This window comes from Narcine bancroftii, chromosome 10 (genome assembly GCF_036971445.1).
Source record: "Narcine bancroftii isolate sNarBan1 chromosome 10, sNarBan1.hap1, whole genome shotgun sequence".
Classification (NCBI taxonomy): Eukaryota; Metazoa; Chordata; class Chondrichthyes; order Torpediniformes; family Narcinidae; genus Narcine; species Narcine bancroftii.
The window spans coordinates 21,341,627-21,362,889 of record NC_091478.1 but is presented as its reverse complement, the minus strand read 5'-3'; the positions used below and the strand labels follow the sequence as shown (position 1 = coordinate 21,362,889).

Sequence of the window (21,263 nt, the reverse complement as noted above, 5' to 3'; positions counted from 1 at the left end):
CTGGACCAGCGGTAGTGCCATTGTTACAGCAGCTCCGAGAGTAATGCCATTTCTTTAAAATAGGATTGAATACAATCTGCTGAAGGATATGATTGGATCGACGAGCATCAGAGGGAGAAAAAGAATGATTGGCAATTTTAACCAAAACTCTTCATCAGGACATCAGGACTAAGAATGCGGGGTGGGGGGGGGGGGTGGGGTGGAGGTGGAAGAGAGGAGATAGTACCAAGATTCAGTGACAAGCTTCAAAAAGTTGCCACACTATGCTGCCATTTTGGATCTACAGAAAACAGTTTCTTTGGCTTGGCTTCGCGGACGAAGATTTATGGAGGGGGGTAAAAAGTCCACGTCAGCTGCAGGCTCGTTTGTGGCTGACAAGTCCGATGCGGGACAGGCAGACACGATTGCAGCGGTTGCAAGGGAAAATTGGTTGGTTGGGGTTGGGTGTTGGGTTTTTCCTCCTTTGCCTTTTGTCAGTGAGGTGGGCTCTGCGGTCTTCTTCAAAGGAGGTTGCTGCCTGCCAAACTGTGAGGCGCCAAGATGCACGGTTTGAGGCGTTATCAGCCCACTGGCGGTGGTCAATGTGGCAGGCACCAAGAGATTTCTTTAGGCAGTCCTTGTACCTTTTCTTTGGTGCACCTCTGTCACGGTGGCCGGTGGAGAGCTCGCCATATAACACGATCTTGGGAAGGCGATGGTCCTCCATTCTGGAGACGTGACCCATCCAGCGCAGCTGGATCTTCTGCAGCGTGGACTCGATGCTGTCGACCTCTGCCATCTCGAGTACTTCGACGTTAGGGGTGTAAGCGCTCCAATGGATGTTGAGGATGGAGCGGAGACAACGCTGGTGGAACAGTAACAAGATCATGGCAGCGGGAGCATCTAATTTCAAAATTAGAACTGAAATTAAATTATAAATTGAATACAAAAAAAACAGTGGCTTTCTGGGTCATTGGAATAATGAGGGGGCAGGTTTATCGACTGTGTTGTCCTGTTTTTCTTCAACATACCCCTGATGGAATTGACTTTCTTGAAGGAAGATGAGTCTATGAATATTTTTAAGGAAGCAGTTTATAGATACTTGACAATGAATGGGGAGAAATATCATTGGGTTTAACAAGAAGGTGGAGTTGAGGTTTCATATTGATCCATGCGTATTTTTAGGTCACACAGTTCAACGGGCCTTATAATTTTGCACATTTGACGAGAAATTTTTCTTTCTATCTAGAATCGGTTGCTGGAAACAATGAGTGTTTTATTCTCCAAGTTTTTTTTTAAATGGGCATGTGTTGTAACCAACAAACAGAAATGTGATCATTTGTACTGGGAATCAGTGTAATGGGCTGAATATCCTCCTGCTACAATAATTTGTACAACTGTTGGCTTTTACTTAAATGTGCCACAGTAAAATAAACCAAGGGTGACCTTTGCTGATGCTTTCCTCTCTGTGTCCTTGCATCCCCAATTACAAAGACTTAATGGCATTAGTACTTCCATTGCAATCTCACCAAACAACTAGTGCTCTATTCCTCAGAATTCAAGGGTTCCTTACACTTTTAGGAATGCCAATTTCGATAACTCAAAGACTCCAATCATACCCTCCAAATAGGCATGAGATTTCTGTATTTTTGAGTTATGAAAAACAAAGGCAGGTTGGACAAGATAAAGACTTCCTGCAAAGGATCTTGTTGAAAAATAAGTTGTCTGAGAGTGTTTCAGTGCTTTAAAAGTTCAGTCAATCTTTAAATTTAGATATAGAGCACGAGAAAAGGCCCTTCTGGCCCGAGCCTGTGTCACCCAAATACTCCAATCAATCCACAATCCCCCAAACATTTTTAAGGGTGGGAGGAAACCAGAGCACGCAGAGGAAACCCATGCAGACACGGGGAGAACGTTTAATCATCTTACAGCCAACACCGGATTTGAACCCCTGTCTCTGGGGCTGTAACAGTGCTGTGCTACCATTAAGCTAACTGTGCCACCTCATTTGAATGAATGTTGGATAGGGAAGGGTCTCAGTGAGAAATAATAAGATGGTGATTTTGTCCACAAAATGTGAAATAGAAAAAAATCTCTGTATAAAATTTGACTTTTTAAAAATAATTCAACACATGTAACATGAACAGAAGGAGGAAACAATTTTCATTTAATAATCAAACAACTGCACGGGTTTGACTTTCACATGAAGTTTCTGGTTGTTGTCAGTGTTTCAATTGAGCTAATGACAATTCTGAATCAAGCTCCTCATTGTATAGCTCCACCGTCCTTTACTCTGTTTGGGTTATCCTCCAGTAATCCTCTCCACTGTTCTAAATTGATGTAGGCATTGCTGGCAAGACCATCTTTTTGTAATCCATCTGGAAAACTTGTTGGGCAATTTTAGAGCACAATTAAGAACCAACCAGAATACCCCGGGTCAGGAGTCACAACCAAGCACAGACCGGTAAGGGTGAAAGTTTTCTTTATCTAGATTGTTGCATAAGTCCATTTTGCTAATAGGTGTGGATAAACAGTGTGGGTTTATATTGGTGGATAATTGTACTGTGATTGTTATCACTGAGGTTTACACTTAATTCCATTTTGTTTTTAATTTCAATGAGATTAACTCAATGGGAATGTGGGATTTGAACACCTGTTTAGAGAACTAGCTTTGTGCCTTTTGGGTGCTCTGTTGCCTTTTAATGATATGCATGGTTTAAGTCAGCCATTCTCAACCTTTTAAAGCTATGCTCCCCCCCACCCCCACAATCCCCAGGACTCTGCTCAAACTTTATGGGCCCCCTTTTCTGTGAAACCGTCAAGTTTTGGTTTCTTCCATACTTCTCTCCTGTGAACAAATATTTGTGTTATGTAAGGTGGAAAAAAAAGGTGGCTTTTACTTAAATGTGCCACAGGGTTTAAATATTTGAACAACTAATCAGTTTAAAATTATGAGATGCTGCGTATTGACAATGGCAAACATTAGATAACAAAACTGATTAAGAAAGAAAGGTTTGTAGGTGCACAGTAAAAACAAATGCTGGTGAACTCAGCAGGTCTCGCAGCGTCCATAGGAAGTAAAGATTTATAACTGACATCTTGGCCCTGAGCCGCCCTTCAAGGTGGCACAGTTTACGTTCCTCTAGGCAGAAGAACACATTCGACAAAGCAAGATGTAGAAACATGAGGAAATCAGAAAGCTCCCTGAGGGTAAAGACTGAATGAAATGAAATGTTAAAGAGTAGTTTCAGTAGAGAAGATAAATTTGGACAAAGGAGTGAGAGGGGGTGAGGGTGGCACCATTGGCATGCAGGTTAGCATAATCCTTTAGAGCCCCATCGATTGGAACCAGAGTTCTTATCCTACGCTATCTGTAAGGAGTATGTACGTTCTCCCCGTGGGCTCCAGTTTCCTCCCACCGTTCAAAATGCAGCGAGGGTGTAGGTTAATTGGGTGGCACGGACTCGTGGGCTAAAATGGCCTGTTACTGAGCTGAATGTCTAAATTTATAATGCAATGGAAAATTAATCAACAGCCAAATAAGGATGAGTACATAAAGCTGAGCGTGACGAAGGTCGGGATGAAGATAATCATGTGAACATTGGAAAGGCGACCATATAATTGTGACAGTGAGGACGAGGATTATTAGTTATATTAGTCATCAGAGGGCAATCAGTGCGACTGTGGAGCATTACATTTCTGTTGCAGCATTTATCAGGGCAGACAAAGATGAAGATAAAGACCTGGCTGATGAGCTAAGTGCATCAGTTTCTGACCCACGTATCTCGATACTCAATGTAGCCTTGATTTTCAAACCGTTGAAATTATTGGCTGCGCAATTAGAACAAATGTGCTTATCCCAATACTCTGGAATCTTGAGCACTCCGCTGGTGGCGACACTCTGCCTGTTGTTTCAGTGAGTTAGGAAACTTATTTTTCTCTACACGCGTTCCTGGGCTTTGGAGAACTGCCTTTAAAAATCAATAATGAAGGTGAAACAGAGGGAACTGCAGAGAATGTTAAGTTGTTAATGTATTTTTGCTTATTTAATTGCCTGCTTAATTGGCTTGTTTCAGGTGGAAGAAAGCTTTTAGCAACTCTATTTCCAGAAATAGTGTTTGCTGATCCAATTAAAAGTTAAGTTTTCTGGTCCAGTGAAATAGTTCTTGAAGACTGAAAGACCATTGATTTCAATCATTCGGCTGCCCAATGAGGTTAATTACTAACGAGCTGGACTGGGAAGTATAGGTCCCATGTATTTTGTTGTTATTGAGGCAATTATCGAAAAGAAACTTGCTAAACCTTTGCAGAACATCGAAGGAGTTCTGACAGGTTTAGGGTGAAGTGCTCAAAGACGCACGGAAATGCTTGAGGAACTCGAACGGTCTCGCAGAGTTCATGGGAGGCAAAGATACATTACCGACATTTTGGGCCTGAGCCTCCTTCAAGGAATAAGCAAAGAAACACAGAAGGTGTCTGAATAAAGGTTGAAGATTGGTAAAGGGAGGAGTCCAGATCCGGAAAAGGTGTTAATTGGATATGATAAGAGGAGAGGTGAGAATAGATTTTGGCTTTGTGAAAGGAGACAGGGAAAAGGGGGGGGGGGTGAGGTAGGGAACAGAAGAGAAAGAAAAACAGCAGGGGGAAAGGTGACAAGTGGAAGAAGAAATGGGGTGGGGGGGGGATTTTAACGGAAACCGGAAAAGTGCATGTTAATGCTATCTGGTTGGAGGGTGCCCAGACGGAAGATTCGGTGCTGTTCCTCCAATTTGAAGGCATGCCTGAGACTATGGAGAGACATGTGAGCAAGGGAATGGGATGGGGAATTCTAATGGGTGGCCACTGGGAGATCCATACTATTTTGGCGGACAGAGCTGAGGTTCTCAGCAAAATGATCTCCCAATCTCCCAATGGTCTCTCTGATGTAGAGAAGACTATAATGGGAGCACCGGATGCAGTAGATGGCCCCTGCAGCTTCTGCCTTCACGCTTAATATTACTACTGTAACAGAGAAAGTGCAGATGTGAGTTTCTGCAGCACCTCTCACAACCCTTTCAGTGGCCTGTTGTGAGGTATGTGACCACAACAGTAATGTATGACTGCAATGTACCATTCCAAATATTGTCCAATCTGAAATAAACAATTTTGTACAGACCAGGAATCCAGACTTATTCAGTTACAGGACATGTTTACCATGATGTTGCTTCGTTTAGCAGGCTTGAATTATGGGGAGAAATTGGACAAGCGGGCTGTTTGCTCAGGAGCAGAGATAGTTGAGGTTTGACCTGGACATGAGAGGCATTGATAGGGTGAACAGAGCCTTGTCCCCAGGGTAAAAGCACCACAGATTAGAGAACATGCGTTTAAGGTGAAGGGGAGGAAGTTTAAGGGAGATGTGTGGTACAAATAATTTGCACAGAGAATGGTGGGTGCCAGGACTGGGCCATCAGAAGTAGTGGTGGGAGCAGATACAATAGTAACATTTAAGAGGTTTCTACATGGAGTCTCCCTCTAGCCCATCGACGTGATCTACCAGGATTGTTGTCTGAAGAGCACACACAAAATCATTGAGGAACCCTTCCACCCTGCAAACAGCATCTTTCAGGTGCTCCCATCAGGGAAGGGATACAGGAGGATCAGAGCCAGCACCACCAGGCTGAGGAACAGCTTCTTCCCACGGGCAGTGAAAGGAACTGCCCACACCTACCATATGAGACTATCATGTACAAAATCATCTTTATTTATTTATTTTTATAGATTAAAATATTTGTCCTGCATATGTATTGTTTGTCTGCATGTATGGTTGTGCGTCTGCATGTTTTGCATCGAGGACCGGGTTGTACTTGTGCAATCAGATGTCAATAAACTTGCTTTCACGTGAATAAGAAGGGAATGGAGCAACAGATTGTTTGGATAAAGTTTACAACATGAACAGCACAGAGACATGGACCGAAGGGTCTGTTCCTCTGCTCTGGTCCTCTATTTATTGCATATATTTTTCATTATTTCCTCTGTGTTAGATGCAGTCACAGGGTGGGATGTTACAGTGTCCAGATGACCTTATGTGAGGTGAGAGAGCGAAGTCATTTCTAGATACAGCTCTATCTTGCTCACCTCCTTTTAAAAATATTTTCAGTGAGGCCAACGGATGCTTGCAGGTTTTGCTCCTTGCCTTTCTCGAGAGCCTGAAGGGAATGGTCTTAACTCAAATGATACTCAGAGATGCAGCAAATGTCAGGAATAAACATCAGAGCTTTCTTTTCTGCATCATTTCCTTTTTGTTGCAATTCCTCGGTGGCTAGCAATTGCATATCGTTTTCAGGAAAAAAATAATTTGCATTAATTTTTAGTAAGGTATCATAGATATATATATATATATATATATATATATATAGGCAGCATGGTTGGTCTAGTGGTTAGCTCAACGCCTTTACAGCGCTGGCGATTGGGACTGGGGTTTGAATCCCACGCTGTCTGAAAAAAATTGGTACATTCTCCCCATGTTTGCATGGGTTTTCCCTGTGGGCTCCAATTTCTTTCCAACATTCAAAACATACCTGGGATGGAGGTTAATTTGGTATAAATTGGGCAGCATGGACTCGTGGGCCGAAATGGCCTGTTACCGTGCTGTATGCCTAAATTAAACGGACTCTTCAGTTGTGTACTGAACTTCAACCAATTATTTTTACTTTTGTGCTATACTAATCCATTTTATTCTCCTTATCTTTCATCAATTCCCCTCCATGTTCCACTACTCACTCGGTCCAATTTACAATGGTGAATTAACCAATCAACATGGAGATTTTTGAGTAGGAGGCAAGAAGACGGGGCACTTGGGGAATCGCGTGTGTGCAAACTCCACATGGTTAACACTGGAAGTGAGGATCAGTGCTGTGAGCTAGCAAGTGCACTCATGCCGTCCTGATTTTACTTAAGATTTAATTAATTAAAGCTTATCAGAATTGCATAAACCCTCATCACAAACACTAATAACTAAAAATTGATGGAATGTTACTGAGGTGAATCATAACTTTTCCAAATATTTTTATTGAGTTATATATAAGCAAACAGATATATGCAGAAAATTTGTAAAATACACAACAGAGATGTCAAATATACAGAAATCAAAGTTGTCTCATTTATAGAGTATATCTATAAAGTACAAAAATTTTATCCTGAATATTATATTTTCATCTTCTCCCCATCTCTTGAGCCCATTACCAAGCAGCAGTTCTATAATTAAAATATACCTTGTACCTGGAATAATACAAGAGTGTTGGAAGACTGATTTTATAATATAACTAGAGTTTTTGAAAGTAGTTCAGGAAGAATTCAGGCAGATAGGTTTCGGATGGCATGGGTTAGTCCAGCGGTTAGCGCAAAGCTATTTCAGCGCCAGTGACCCGGGTTTGAATCTGGCCATGTCTGTAAGGAGTTTGTCCATTCTTCCTGTGACCTGGGGGTTTTCTTCAGGTGCTCTGGTTTCCTCCCACCTTCCAAAATACGAGGTTGTAGGTTAATTTGGATGAAATTGGGTGATATTTGTTTAAATGGCTAGAATCGACTTCTACTGTGCAGTTAATAAATTTAAACTGATTTTAAAAAAAGAAAAATCGCATAGGACCCCAAATAATTTTATTGCTTCAGGCATCTGAAGTAAACTAACAAAACTCTCTAGAACTTGTTGTGCCTAGAGGCAGGTTGAGTTAAAAACTAGTCATGGATGGCTAGTAATATTATCACTGCAGTTCCTGTTCCAGCTGCAATTGCCAAGTTTCTTACTTTTAAGTACCACTGTTAACTACTGTCAGATTTCCCTCATCATAAATGCTGAAACCAGATAGGCTCATGGCAAGCAATCCAATAACCTGGATTTCTGGAAATCCTGATGGTCTGCAATCTGCCTCATTCAATATTCTGGAGTGCGAGCTGAAGGTTCATTGACTCAGCCAGAAGACCTAACTATAGCTGAGATCCAGTGTGCTGCCAGAGCCAGGGTGGACAAGGATCAGGAGTCCAGAACATGAGGAGTCAGGAACGGAGCAAAGTTTTCAGTTACAAGTGGGGTCCAGAGTGCTTACATATTTCCCTCTCCCTTTAAACCAGTGGTTTTCAAACTGCACCTTTAAACTCAAATGCCACCTTAAGGAATCCCTTTTCATTAAGTGCTCTGTGATCAGTAAGGGATTGCTTAAGGTGGCATGTGAGTGGGAAGGGAAGGTTGAGAACCACTGCTCAAGACCCAATTGTTACTGAAATATTTTGCTTGAGAAAAATTGTCATTGGAGCTCTAAAACCATGCATTAATGAGTCAATTAGCTACGATTAAAACAGTGGTTTTCAAACTTTTTCTTTCCACTCACATACCACCTTAAGTAATCCCTTACTAATCACAGAACACTTATGACATTGGGATTGCTTGAGGTAGAATGTGAGTCTAGGGGGGCAGTTTGAAAACCACTGCTTTAAACACATCAGAAATTTGCTTAAATTATCGAGCATGGGGAATTCAGAGTGTATTTAGGTATTAGTAGGAGAAATGATTTAGAAATTCTGCTTGTTCGACACTGCCACAGTCCCAAGTGTGCTGATTTTTTTTCCAAAGGTTTACTGCAATTTGCTATTGCTGATCATACAAAATCAAAGACTTGTCAGAGAATCAAAATTTGGTTTAAGAAAGTGTGCAGAACACAAAGTGCTGGAGAAACTCAGCAGGATACAGAGCATCCATCGGAAGTAAAAGGCAGTCGATGTTTCAGGTCTGACCCCTTCCTCAAGATGATTTAAAAAAAAACATTTTTTTGACTGCTGTTACTTTGTATAGATTCCGTGTGACCTGCTGAGTTTCTCCAGCACTTTTGCACATGATTCCGTTTGTAAGTTGCGTTCGACCTGGTACTGTGAAAAGGGTTCTTCTGTGAGGTTGCCTTTAACATTCACACTGCCATATAAAATAGAAGGACAAAAGAACAATTCTAAATCTACAATGAAAAGAGACAGAAATTATTACAAAGCAAGGGCAGCACAAGAGCCCTGTGGTGAGGCTCATTCAGGAGCCTGATAGCTGCATTAAAAAAAAACAGTGCTTAAGCCTGTTGGTGTATGATTTGAAGTTTCTCCCCCAAAGGCAAGCGGGAGAAGAATGTTTGCGCTAAGCTTGATGGATCTTGCATTATGTTGGCTGTTTCTCCTAGGTAGCAAGAGATGTTGATGGAGTCCATGAAGGGGAGGGAAGTCTGTGTGATATTCTCAGTTGAATTCACTACTCGCTACAGTATCCACTGTTCTTAACCAGAGCACCTCCCATTCCACATTTCTGGAATTGGTCACCAGACAATGAGAAGGGGTCTAGACCTGAACACGAGGCCTTCACTGATGAGTGGAATTTTCAGAAGGGATTTCATCATAACCCTGCTCTAATGTAGGAAATTTGGGGGCAGAAAGGGTTCACAAACAGAAATAAGATTATAACTAAGTAATCTGTTAATGTGTCCATCGAATAAATTATGGAATATTTAGTGATTAGTTTATATTTTCAAGCCGCTGATCCAAACATTTAACTAATTTTGTTTCACTCTTTTCTCACATATTTTCTTGAGTTTGAAAATAAACTGGTGTTTTTTTTTTGTTAATGGTACGTGTCTTGTCTTGTCAACCTAAGTACTTTTAGCTTAGTTCTTCTGGTTGTCCTGTTGTTTTCCACTTCAAGCTTTAAGTATTATTCCCAGACTAAAACTTGTGGCTTGGCAATAAGATGAAGTAAATATCGATGCACAATTGTGCAGTAAATAACTGGACAAAGTACGACTTATTTATTTTGACATTCAAATATCATGGATTTAATAATATGTAATTTCTCAGGCTCATAATGTTTGCTGCCTTCCCCAGCATACATGCTAAAGTGTAGTGACTGTTGATATTGTTTGTAGGATTCCTTTCCCACGGAGGAAAATGCTCTTGTTTCTTCCTGTCAAATGCAGGTTTGACGACGAACAGAATTCCCATGGACATTGAAGTGAATTCTGTGGATTGCCAATCATTATAATATTTTATTTTTCATTTTAAGTATGTTGAACAATTAACAGTTATACAAAATGTCAAGCAAACCCTGTTTCCCTACCCTTTCTGTGTAAACCCAATTAACCGAAGAAAGAGGAGGAAAAAAAAAGAAAGATCCCATTGTCAGTGAGTACAGTGAAACACATAGAGACACTATATTACCACAGTGTTATATTCTTTTCAGAAGTCTAATTGGCGCTGAGGCATTGCCAATCATGTTCATGTTTGGACCAAGTGCGTCGCACATGAGAATTCTTGTTGGGAGCGGAAGCGTTAAAGCATCCATGGAGATTATTGATAATGGTGAAGAGTTTTTGGAAAATGGTGTGGGGAGGCGAAATGGAAACAAAAGCACTGCTATAAGATGATGTTGGCTCGGGAGTCCGAATGTTTCACTTACACTGGGTTTCATTTACACCTATTAGCAAAATGGACTTATGCAATATTGTCTTGTGGGAGGTCGGAGTGGATGGGAACCGTGCCATGGGCTGTCAGAACCAAAAGCAGTACTCAATGCAGGCATGGACAACATATGTCTACGCCCAGAGTAGTATTGCAAACTGGTGTTATTCTTTGTTAATGGTACAGATTATACATGACTTGTTGAAACGGCTTTGTCTCTAAAGCTAAATATTTTTAGTTAGTGCTTCAGGTTGTCCTATTGTTTACCACTTCAAACTTACAAGCATTCATCCCAGACTAAAGACTTGAGGCCTTGAAGGGGCAGGGCATTTCAACCCACTTGCTTCAAATAGACTCTCATTGTGTATTGACTTGTTGCTGTGAACTTGTCTGCACTCTTCACAGTGGCCAACAGAGACTATAGATGCTGGAACACTGGAGCCACACAAAATCTGCTGGAGGAGCTCAGTGGTTCAAGCAAGGTCAAGATGGTCAAAAATTTGGGGAACGCTTCATTAGAAATGGCAAGAAATGCGCAGATGCCTGAACTGAAGAGGGATGGGGGAGGAGCATGTTGACAGGTGAATGCACGTGGGGCAGGGGAGGAAATGGGAAATAAATGAGATAAGGTGGTGATGGGAGGAAGAGGTAGAAGGCTCTGGAACAGGAGGAAGGAAGGGAAAGGGGTGGGGAGCTGGAGGAAGGAAGGTTTGGGATACGGGCAGGGAGGAGTAGAAAAAGAATAATTGGAGTCAAAGGAATGGGGTAGAGCAGTGGTTCTCAACCTTTTACTTTCCACTCACATATCACTTTGAGTAATCCCTGTGCCATCAGTGCTCAGTGACTGGTAAGGGATTGCTTAAGGTGGGATGTGAGTGGGAAGGGAAGGTTGAGAATCACTGCTCAAGACCCAATTGTCACTGAAATATTTTGCTTGAGAAAAATTGTCATTGGCCCATTTCCTTTGGAGTTAAGAAACCATGCACATAATGAGTCAATTAGGTACGATTAAAACAGTGCTTTTCAAACATTTTCTTTCCACCTTAAGCAATCCCTTACTAATCACAGAGCACTGATGGCATAGGGATTACTTAAAGGGGTATGTGAGTGGAAAGTAAAAGGTTGAGGACCCCTGCTCTACCCCATTCCTCTGACTCCAATTATTCTTTTTCCACTCCTCCCTGCCCTTATCCCAAACCTTCCTTCCTCCACTGCTATAGGTGGTTAGTAAGGGATGACTTAAGGTGGTGTGTGAGTGGGGGGAAAAAAAGGTTGAGACCCACTGGGCTAGAGAGATAGGGGAAAGCAAAAGGGGGTGGGTGGGTGGGTGGGGGCTACTTAAAAATGGTATTGTGCTCAGGAAGGATTTGGGAAATACTAGAATGCAAAGCCCCGATCAGGCCATTTGCCCTTTGGACAATCTATCCAATTAACTTCAGTTCTCTTCTCTTTTTATCATAGGCCTTGCCAGTTCTTCAACCCCCCCCCCCCCCCCAATTATTTTTCTCCTGGCTGACTTCTTTGTGCAACTGAACCCACTTGTACTTCAGAGGATTGTGAATTTAGAACTCAAATGGGCAGTTGTACATTGCAAGATGAATCCACTGTAAAGCAAAGTAAATGAAGTGAGATTGCTTGCTCAGGCTAGAGTCTCGACCGCAGGGGAAGGGAATGAGGATGCAGGACTGGGATGAGCTGAGATTTCTTTGTAATCTTTATGTTTCTCCATCCTTGACAGCTGTGTTTGCTCAGCTGTTGAACTTCTTCAAAGCTGTGATTGATGGTGTTTTCAAAACTAGAAATAAAGGGAGATGGGAATATGTTGTGTGGAGTTCTCTACCACCACACGAGCCTCTGGTTTTCTACAAGCTGATAAGTTCAACTGGCTGGTATGGGTAAATGGCAAAAGATTGAAAGCATGTTAGGGAAGGTGCCTTTCTCCCCACCCTTTTGATACAGACATCTGCCTTCATTTTCCTCATACCTGGAGGACCAAAAATTAAGCCATAAAACATCAGTTATAGATCTTTACCTCCTATGGGCACTCAAGACCTCCTGAGTTCCTCCAGCATTTCTGTGTTTTTACTACAGGCAGAGAGTTTTGTGTTTCACTCCATCAAGTTGCAGGGTAATAGGAAGAGAAGAGGAAAATAAAATCAGGTTGATGGGGCCACTCGATTAGGATCTTAATTGGACGTGATGTGCTGAACAGTCTCCTGTGTGTTCCATTATGACTTGTGTAAGCTTTGAGATACAGGGCCAAATAAAACCTTACCAATGGAATGGGCCCTGCTTCTGTTTCCACTGATAGGGTCAACAATCCCTACATTGTGCTTAACTATCTTAAAGTATCTTGTGCAAATAATATTTTCTGTGACTGTAGTGAGCAAAACATTGGTGAGAAATTCTTGGTCATCTATTCTCCCAAATTCAGTGAATATTGCTGCGGACCAAAGTTACGGTAGAAATGGTCAAGAATCTCCACTGCCACATCATAAGCACTTGGCGTTTGGAAAAATTATGTTGGAATTCTCTCCACGGACTTTTTATTCCTACTTTCTCCAATGTTATGAAAATGGATGTTGAATTAGCAAGAAGAACAAATACAAGCCAGTATGGGATGCAGCACTATTGCCTTAGACAACAATAAAGCTCAAACAATTTTTTAATTAAACCATTTGATTTGAATTTCCTAAATGGGAAACAAAAATTACACTAACAAGAGTTGATTGTGAGGTGGATCAATGAACTTGCAATTTAAATTAAGTCTTTGTCATCCATACAATTTGCTGAGGCAGCTGTCTGAGTGGTTCACAACAGGATCTTTTAAATTCACCAGTTGCTAGTGAGTCCTCCCTTCCACCTTGCCCATTGTACCATCAAGTTCCTTGCTCCTTCAATGATCACCTGATAGTGAGCTCCAGGATTCTGATCCCTAAGCCCTGCAGGAGTGCCTTCTCCACATGGACTGGAGAGGCTCAGGTAGGAGCCTACCCTCACCTGCAGAGGTGTGGTGGGAGTTCAAAGAGTGATAAGCCTGGACACCTGTTAGTACCAAACCGTGAACATCATTTACACGTGGCACAAATACGTAACTGGAGGCATGCACCTCTGCACGCAAACCACTAACTCTCCGATACAAATTCATTACACTGTACCTATGTTATTTTGAGGGTTCAAACAAACAGTACCTGCCCCCCTCCCCTAACGAGCAGGCTCAGCACACTGATTAACAAAGTTATATAATTCTGTCAACAAATTACAACAGGCGAGGCATGACAGTCTCTCCTGGGTGCAAGCCTCAAATAGTCCCCAACATTCACCAGCACACACATTGTAGTTAGACCTCCAGAATCACAACCTGGAGTGGAGCTTGGCGATGGCTCCAAGGGAAAAAGAAAGTGAGCTCATCCACGTTATGGGTTTTTAATTCTAAAGGCCCATGTGACTTTAGGTGAGAAAGAGGACCAATTGGAAAATGTCTTTACCTGTGAGTGGGTGGGAGTGACATTGATTGACTCAGGGCAGAGCTTCCTGTCTGGGTGGCCAGCTGACCCTCCAGGACATGCAAACTCCTTTGTTCTGACTAGCTTCCTGTTGGATGATCCTCTGGGCTAGAAGAGGCTCATTAGGGTTTGACCTCCTTGCCAGACCAGGATTATACCTTTATGGCACCAGAAGAAATTGAAGATGCTGGAATCCAAAGGAAAAAAAAATCAGCAGGTGGGGTGGACTGGGGAGAGGGAAGGAATTGTTGGCATTTTGATGAAAGGTTTTCATCGAATGCATCCTTTTCCTTTTTCAATTACTTTCTTTCCCCACAAATGCTGCTTGACCCTGAGTTTCTCCAGCAGAATGAATTATTGATTCACATTTTTATGCCACTTGAGTTGTTGACGTAAATCATTCAAATATGTTGTGACAGAACAATGTTGATGCCTTGTGAAAGAAGGAAGATACAGTTTGGTGTAATTAACCTGGCAGAGCAAATAAACAACTGGTTGGGATCTTGAGAGGAATATTGCAAAGTCACAGGATTGTATCAGTCCTTATAGAAATGTTTCAGACAGTTAGGGCCAATGACTCAACCAAAGGGTATAACAAGCTACACTATGCAGATGGAGATGTACAATGAAGGCTTAGTTGACCTGTTGTCACCAAATGGGCTATTAACTGCTTCATTAATGCAGGGAAAGATGATAGGTGTGTGATCATGGGTAGTCAATGGATGAAAGTAGCTACCATAAACAGACCTGTTGTATGCAATGGAAATTTGGGATGGGGGGGGAGAGGAAGGAGGGGTGCTGTGAAATTTGTTGAATGGATGTCACAGGAGGTGAGGACCTCAATACAATCACTATCTCTAAAGGTGTAGCGCTAAGCAGACTAGTGGATCTAAACGAAGCTTAATCTCCTGGTCCTGACGGATATGCACCCCAGAGATCTAAAAATATAGTAGCTGAAATTATAGTTGATACATTTATGTTAATTTACTCAAATTCTCTTGATTCTGTGGATCAGAAGCCAGCAAATATCTCTCTGTTCAAAAAAGGATGGAGGCAAAAGGCAGGTTGTTCTCAGCCATTTAGCTTAACACATGGAATTGGGGAAGTTCTTCAATCTATCAGCAAGGAAGAAATAGGGAGGCATCTTGATAGAAGTTATTTCAGGAGGCAGACACAGCATGGCAGATCATAGTTAACACATTTACCGCAGTTCTTTGAAGATCTAATGAGTGCAGTGAATAGAGTGGGGGCAGGTAAATGTTAGGCACTTGGTCCTCCAGAGGGCATTCACCAAGGTGCCTCATAGAAGACTAATCCATAAGATAGGATGCATGGAGTTGGGAGGGGGGGAGTGTAGTATTATTAGAGGGTTGATTTACCAATAGAAAGTAGATTTGGGATAAGTGGGTGTTTCTCTTGTTGACAATCAGTGATGAGCAAAGGTATGGTCCCCACAACTGGTTCCCTATATACATTCATGATTTGGAAGAGGACCATAGCTAGGTTTGCTGTTGACACTAATTTGATTGGAAGAGCAAATTGTGCAAAGGATGCAGGGTCTACAGTGAGATATAGATAGTTTAAATGAGTGGGCAAGGTTCTGGCAAATAGAATACAATAGTGGTAAATGTGAAATCCACTTTGGAAACAATAGATCAGGTTATTATTTAAATGATGAAAAACTTCTCTTGCTGCTAAGTAGATGGACTTGGGAGTGCTTGTGCATGAATCACAAAAGTTTGGCTTGCAGGCAGAACAGGTAATCAAGAACGCAAGTCGGATGCTGGTCTACAGTGCTAGGAGGATTGACTTTAAAACCAGAGAAGTTCAGCTTTAACTGTACAGGGTACATAGGTGAAGCCACACCTGGAATACTGTGTGCAGTTCTGGGTTCCTTACTTGAGGCTTTGAAGGCATTGCAGAGGAGGGTCACCATTACAGAGTTGAGAGGGGTTGACCTATGAGGAGAGATTGAGTTACCTTGGAATGTACTTGCTGGAATTCAGAAGAATGAATGAAGATCTTATTAAAAATCGTATAAAATTATGAAATGGATTGAGAAAGGGAAGTTATTTCTACAGGGAGGTGAGACAAGAACTAATGGAGTAGATTTAGGGCCGAGATAAGGAGGAACAGTTTTTCCTGAAAGTAATGAATGGGTGGAATTCTCTGTACAAGGAAGCAATAGAGGGTGCCTCATTTAAAATATTTAAGACACCGTTGATAGATTTTACATCAACGGTTATGGCAAAAAGTCAGGTCAGTGGAACTGAGACTACATCAAGATTAGTTGTGATCTTATTGAAAGGCAGAGCAGGCTTGATAGGCCAGATGACTGACTCCTGCTCCTATTTCTTTTGATCTTATGAATGGCTGAATAAAAGAGAAGACTATTATAATTAGAAACTGGTCAGGATCAGAAGCTCATCTTGGGTGGTCAAGAAGTAAAATAAGGGTTTGTATATTGGCCAAGAAAATGCTCATTGATGATAAAGAACTTAATGTTTGACTGATGCAGGTCTTGCGTAATAATGTTTAGGGTCTGATGATTTGGGTAGCATGCGCTTGATAAATTAGTGAACAAAGAAACTTGAGCTTCAACTGATCACTCTGGTAACACAGAAATGCTGGAGGAACTCAGCAGGTCTCGCAGTGTCCATGGGTACATAACCTGAGGTCTTCTCCAACGAATGAGCAAAATGCAGCCAGGTGCCTGAATTTAAAGGCTGAAGAGAAAGAAATTAAGGGCAAGGGGAAGAGCACAGACTAACAGACACAGGGTAATGATCAGATATAGATAGGAGGACAGGAGAGGAAAGCCTAAGAATTGATCGGGGGAGGGGGCGTTGGCTCTGTGAATGCAGAGCTGGAGGAAAGGAGACAGAGGGAAGAGAAGAGAAAGTTAGAGGAAAGGACAAATTGTTGGGGGGGGTGGGCGGGAGGGTTGGGCTCCTAGAAAGTGGGGAAGTCTATGTTAATGCCATCTTGTTGGAGGGTGCCCATATGGAATGAGGTTTTTTATCAGTTTTGCAGACTATTTACTTTTTGGAGTTTTATCAGTAACAATTTTACAATGCATGAATTTGTCGACTTGTTCATTGCCTCTCAATCTGTGGACAGTTTCAAATTCATGAGAAATAAAAATCACGACACAAAAAGCTGAATAATGTAAAGCCACGGTGCATTGATTTTTTTTCCTCTGGGGGAAGCATTTCAATGATCTTACGAAGAAATGCTTATGGACATTTTAATTCTTATTCCTGTTTCCACCTCTGCTCTAGAAAATAACTGTTGATTTAAAGGACATAAGGTGCCAGGTGTAATTTTCAGGTGTTTGCAGCAAGGGGGGGATGTTATAAAGGACGACGTGAGTGGTTTTTGTGACGGAGACTGTTGCCCAAATATTGGTGACTGCTTCTCTTGTTGAATTAGAAATGGCATCCCACACCTATGTCTCCTGGACTCTGGATTGCATGAGTAAGCTTTATCTTGTGCAAAACCATGTTGAACCCTTTACATTCCAACCCAATGAATTTTATTAAAAGCTTGACCTGCTATTGAATGCAATACCAAGACTTGGAATAACGTGCTTCAGTCTGCTGCAGAGCTGCCTCTTCAGCGTTCTCCTGAGTAAATTGCTGTTCATCTACGTTCGGATGCTGGGAAAAGCAGCTAATGGAAACCAAGTGAGCGAAAACTATGGACAGTGGAAAGTGAATGGAGATGGGGCAGAGGATTGGTGATTTGGCTGATGTTGTTTCATGTCTTCAAGCTTCACGGTTGGGGAAGGGGCCATGGTATGATCTTTTATCAGGGAGTGTGGGGCAGTTGTTAGACAGCATTCCCAGCGGAGTGCTGGGTCTGATTTTAAAAATGGCCATCTCTGCAGTTAGATTGACAGTGCTGGCAAGTGACTATCAACCTCCAAACACACTATGAACTGCACCGCCAAGAGGGAGGTAATATTTTCCCAATCAGGGAGAGAAATCTGTTTTGTGTGAGGTGATTTAGAGTAGAAGATATATAAGCATTTGATTTGACACTTTGCACCAAGAAAATAGATTGCTAGTTTTGCAAGCATATTTAAATTGCAAATAACCTCAATTCATGCAGTTTCACAATCTACACTCCAGTTCTCTCAATTTAAATTAGTTTGCCCAACTCAGTGAAGCTTAGCACCTATGTTTTGTCAAATTTTTGACAGAACTGGATGAGAGGTAGAGCCCTATGATTTAGGACAAAAACCAAAGCTGAAGATGATGGATGGAAAGGGGTGGATGAATAATTCCATGAATTTTGTGGCTGCTTCTTCAATTTCCATTGAAATTTGCAAGAGGTAGATTTTTCCTGGAATGCTTTAAGGAAAAATATGCATGGGAATAATTTTTTTCAGGAATTTTCAAAACAAACCTTTTTCCATGTGTGTCAATAAAATTAGATGCATAAAATTATTTGAGCATAATCTAAAATCAAGTTGAATCATTTCATGTGGTGAAAGACAGCGACAAGGAACCCTTCACTTGTGTGAACAGTTATAGCGCCAGCAACTCAGGTTCAAATTCGGCGCTGTCTGCAAGGTGTTTGTATGTTCTCCTTGTGGGTTTCTTCCAGATGTACCGGCTTTTTTCCCCACCCTCCAAAAATGTATGGGGGTCATAGGTTAATTGTGGGTTCATGGGCTGAAAGGGCTTGTTACCATCTTGGGATGAGACAGTTTTCCAATAGCCAGCAACTAAAGAGGTTTGATCAGTGTTCATTGGAGTTGACAAAAATGAGTTTAGGAGGAGGGTGGATCTGGTTGAAACATAAGATTTTGAGGAATATGACAGGGTAGATATTGAGATATTTCCATTGATGGGAAAATCTCAAATTGGGGCGACTGTGATCACATGATTATGGAGCAGTCACTTAAAACTGGTGCATAAGGGAGAGTTTCTTGCAATGGGTGGTGACACTCTTGAGTTCTTCAGTCCAGAGGATTGTGGAAGCTGGATCTCTGGGATTATTTAAAGAGAAAATAGTTGTACATTTGAAAAATTAGGGAATTGAGTGGTTTGGGGAGCTGGCATGGAAGAGAAGATGAAGTTTGGAACACATTTGCCATTATCATATTTAATGATAGGGCAGGCCTAAAAGGCTGAGTGGCCTACTATTCTCCTACCTTCATGTGTTCTTCCAAACAGGTTTTAGAACCGACATTTTCTTGACCATCTCCAGGACAATGCTAATGGAATCTGTTTTGTCAGTGTGAGAGGAAAAATTAAATTGTTATTGTATTATTAACATCTCATGCTGATGTTTGTGAGCCTAATGACTCTATTCCAATCTATTTGAAACCACCATGGTGGAAATGCTTGCTGCAGTCTTGGTTTATATTGGAAATCTTCTCAAGGGCATAATGGTAACACGGTCAATATACCCGAACTATGTAATATCTTAATGGTTTACAGAATCATTAAGCAGTGCAAGCACATGAAGAAGAAAACAAGATAAGCACCAGCTTTTGGCCTTGAATCTTGTTTGTATCTACTCAAATAAATGGATCCATTAGGTTTTAATATTATTTATCCTGCATACAAAGACCATGTTAGTTGTTTTCTTGGAATCCTTTCAAATTTTGGAGAAAATTGTTGAGGTAATAGGCAAAAAAAAACCCATCAATTGACCCAAGGCCATGCTGGCCTCACTCAGAGGCAGATCCTGACATTTGGAGTCCACAATTTCCAGGGTCTCAGCACAAACTTTTGTTGTTGTAGAGCAGTGTGATGCATCAGGAGCAAGTTGCATGGGAACCATCATCTTGTGAGTGTTGAGTGCAAGGCCCATCGTCTTGTCTGCTTCATTAACGTCTTGGAGCTGGGCATATACTGCAGCTCATTTATAAAGCTTTGCATTTTCTTGGTTTGGAAATATAATTGGCATAGGTTGAGTAGTTCTAATGGCATAATAATCCATTTTACATTTGATTTTATGTGTCGCTACAGGAACAGCACTTGCCTAGTGATTACACAACATATTTCTACGCAACATGTTTGATATCCTCAGTTAATTACCCATTTAATTTTATCTCCATTCAAATGGATGAAGATTTGGGTGAGCTTTTAGGGCTCCCATTCTTGGGAACCCTTCCTGAGTGAGATACCAGAGTAATAGAGTTAATAGCTACTCGGTTGTTCCCAAGTGCTCCCAGTCTGTCTTTGCACAACCCTCAAAATGCAATCAACTGCTTCAGCTCTTTTAAGAATGGCTACGCTTTAACTGCAGTGAATGGTTTCCAGCCTGAAGCACCAACTCCACTTCACTCCCTGCACCAGGCCTGACCTGCTGAATGTTTCCAGTATTTTTTGATTTTGTTGTTGATTATCCATTTGGTTTGGGTTCTGAGGCATTAATTGTGCTGCAGATGTTCCTCAGAGGAAGGTGTTGCACTTAGACTTCCATCTCCTAGTCCTGGAGAAATGCTATTTCGTCTTTACCGTGCGAAGATGGTGTGAACAATAAATAAAGGTGACTTGACTTGATATCTAAACAACCAATGATTTGCTTAAATGATTTATTGTTTGGAACCCAATTTGGGAACAGTATCTGGGCAGATTTGTATGGACGAGGACTACAAATGTCGGTATTATTTTGCAGTTGCTGTTCATTGCGCCTGCATGATGTTGATGTGTTACATTTTCTAAAATTAGAGAGGATTCAACAAAAGTTGGGGGGGAGGGGGAATCTCATTAAAGCACTTTGATGCCCTTCATTTCTGCGCTCTCTTGTCCTCGACTCTCCCATCATGGGAAACAACCTTTCTGCATCTACTCTGTCCATGGCATTCAAAATGTTTTAATGAGATTTAACCCCTCCCCCCACCACGCCCCCGCAATCTCCTAAATTCCTATGCGTACGGGCCAAAAGCTATATGCTCCTCATATTTTAACCCTTTCATTCCCAGAATTATCCTCGCGAACTTTTGCTGAACCCTGTTCAACGTCAGCGCATCCCTTCTTAAATAAAGAGCTGAAAACTACTCGCAATACTGCAAGTGAGGTCTTACCAATGCTTTTTAAAGCCTCAACATCACACCCCTGCTCTTTTATTCTATTCCTCTTTGTAGCCACTGGAATCGCAATGGACACGACAAAGTAACCATACAAGGCATTTCTAGAGTGAATCATCACCCGTGCAACCTTTCAAAAGCCAGAATCACACGCCCGACATGCGCTGATGTCATCACGCACTGACGTCACTCATCTGGTTCGATAACTCCATAGTGCTACTACATCTTGAAATGAATGCGGGCATTGCATTTGCCGCCTTCACCACCGA

At 41.7% G+C, this 21,263-nt stretch overlaps 1 protein-coding gene across 1 annotated transcript in view; it reads left to right on the top strand.

The window, feature by feature from the left end:
• Window positions 1-1,478: 1,478 nt before the first annotated feature.
• Window positions 1,479-21,263, top strand: part of LOC138743782 (VPS10 domain-containing receptor SorCS1-like) — an 800,159-nt gene continuing 780,374 nt past the window's right edge. Inside the window, exons 1-2 of the mRNA XM_069899386.1 lie at window positions 1,479-1,622; window positions 2,384-2,443. Of these exons, the coding sequence (XP_069755487.1) occupies window positions 1,479-1,622; window positions 2,384-2,443 (204 nt within the window). The remainder of the gene's footprint in view (window positions 1,623-2,383; window positions 2,444-21,263) is intronic.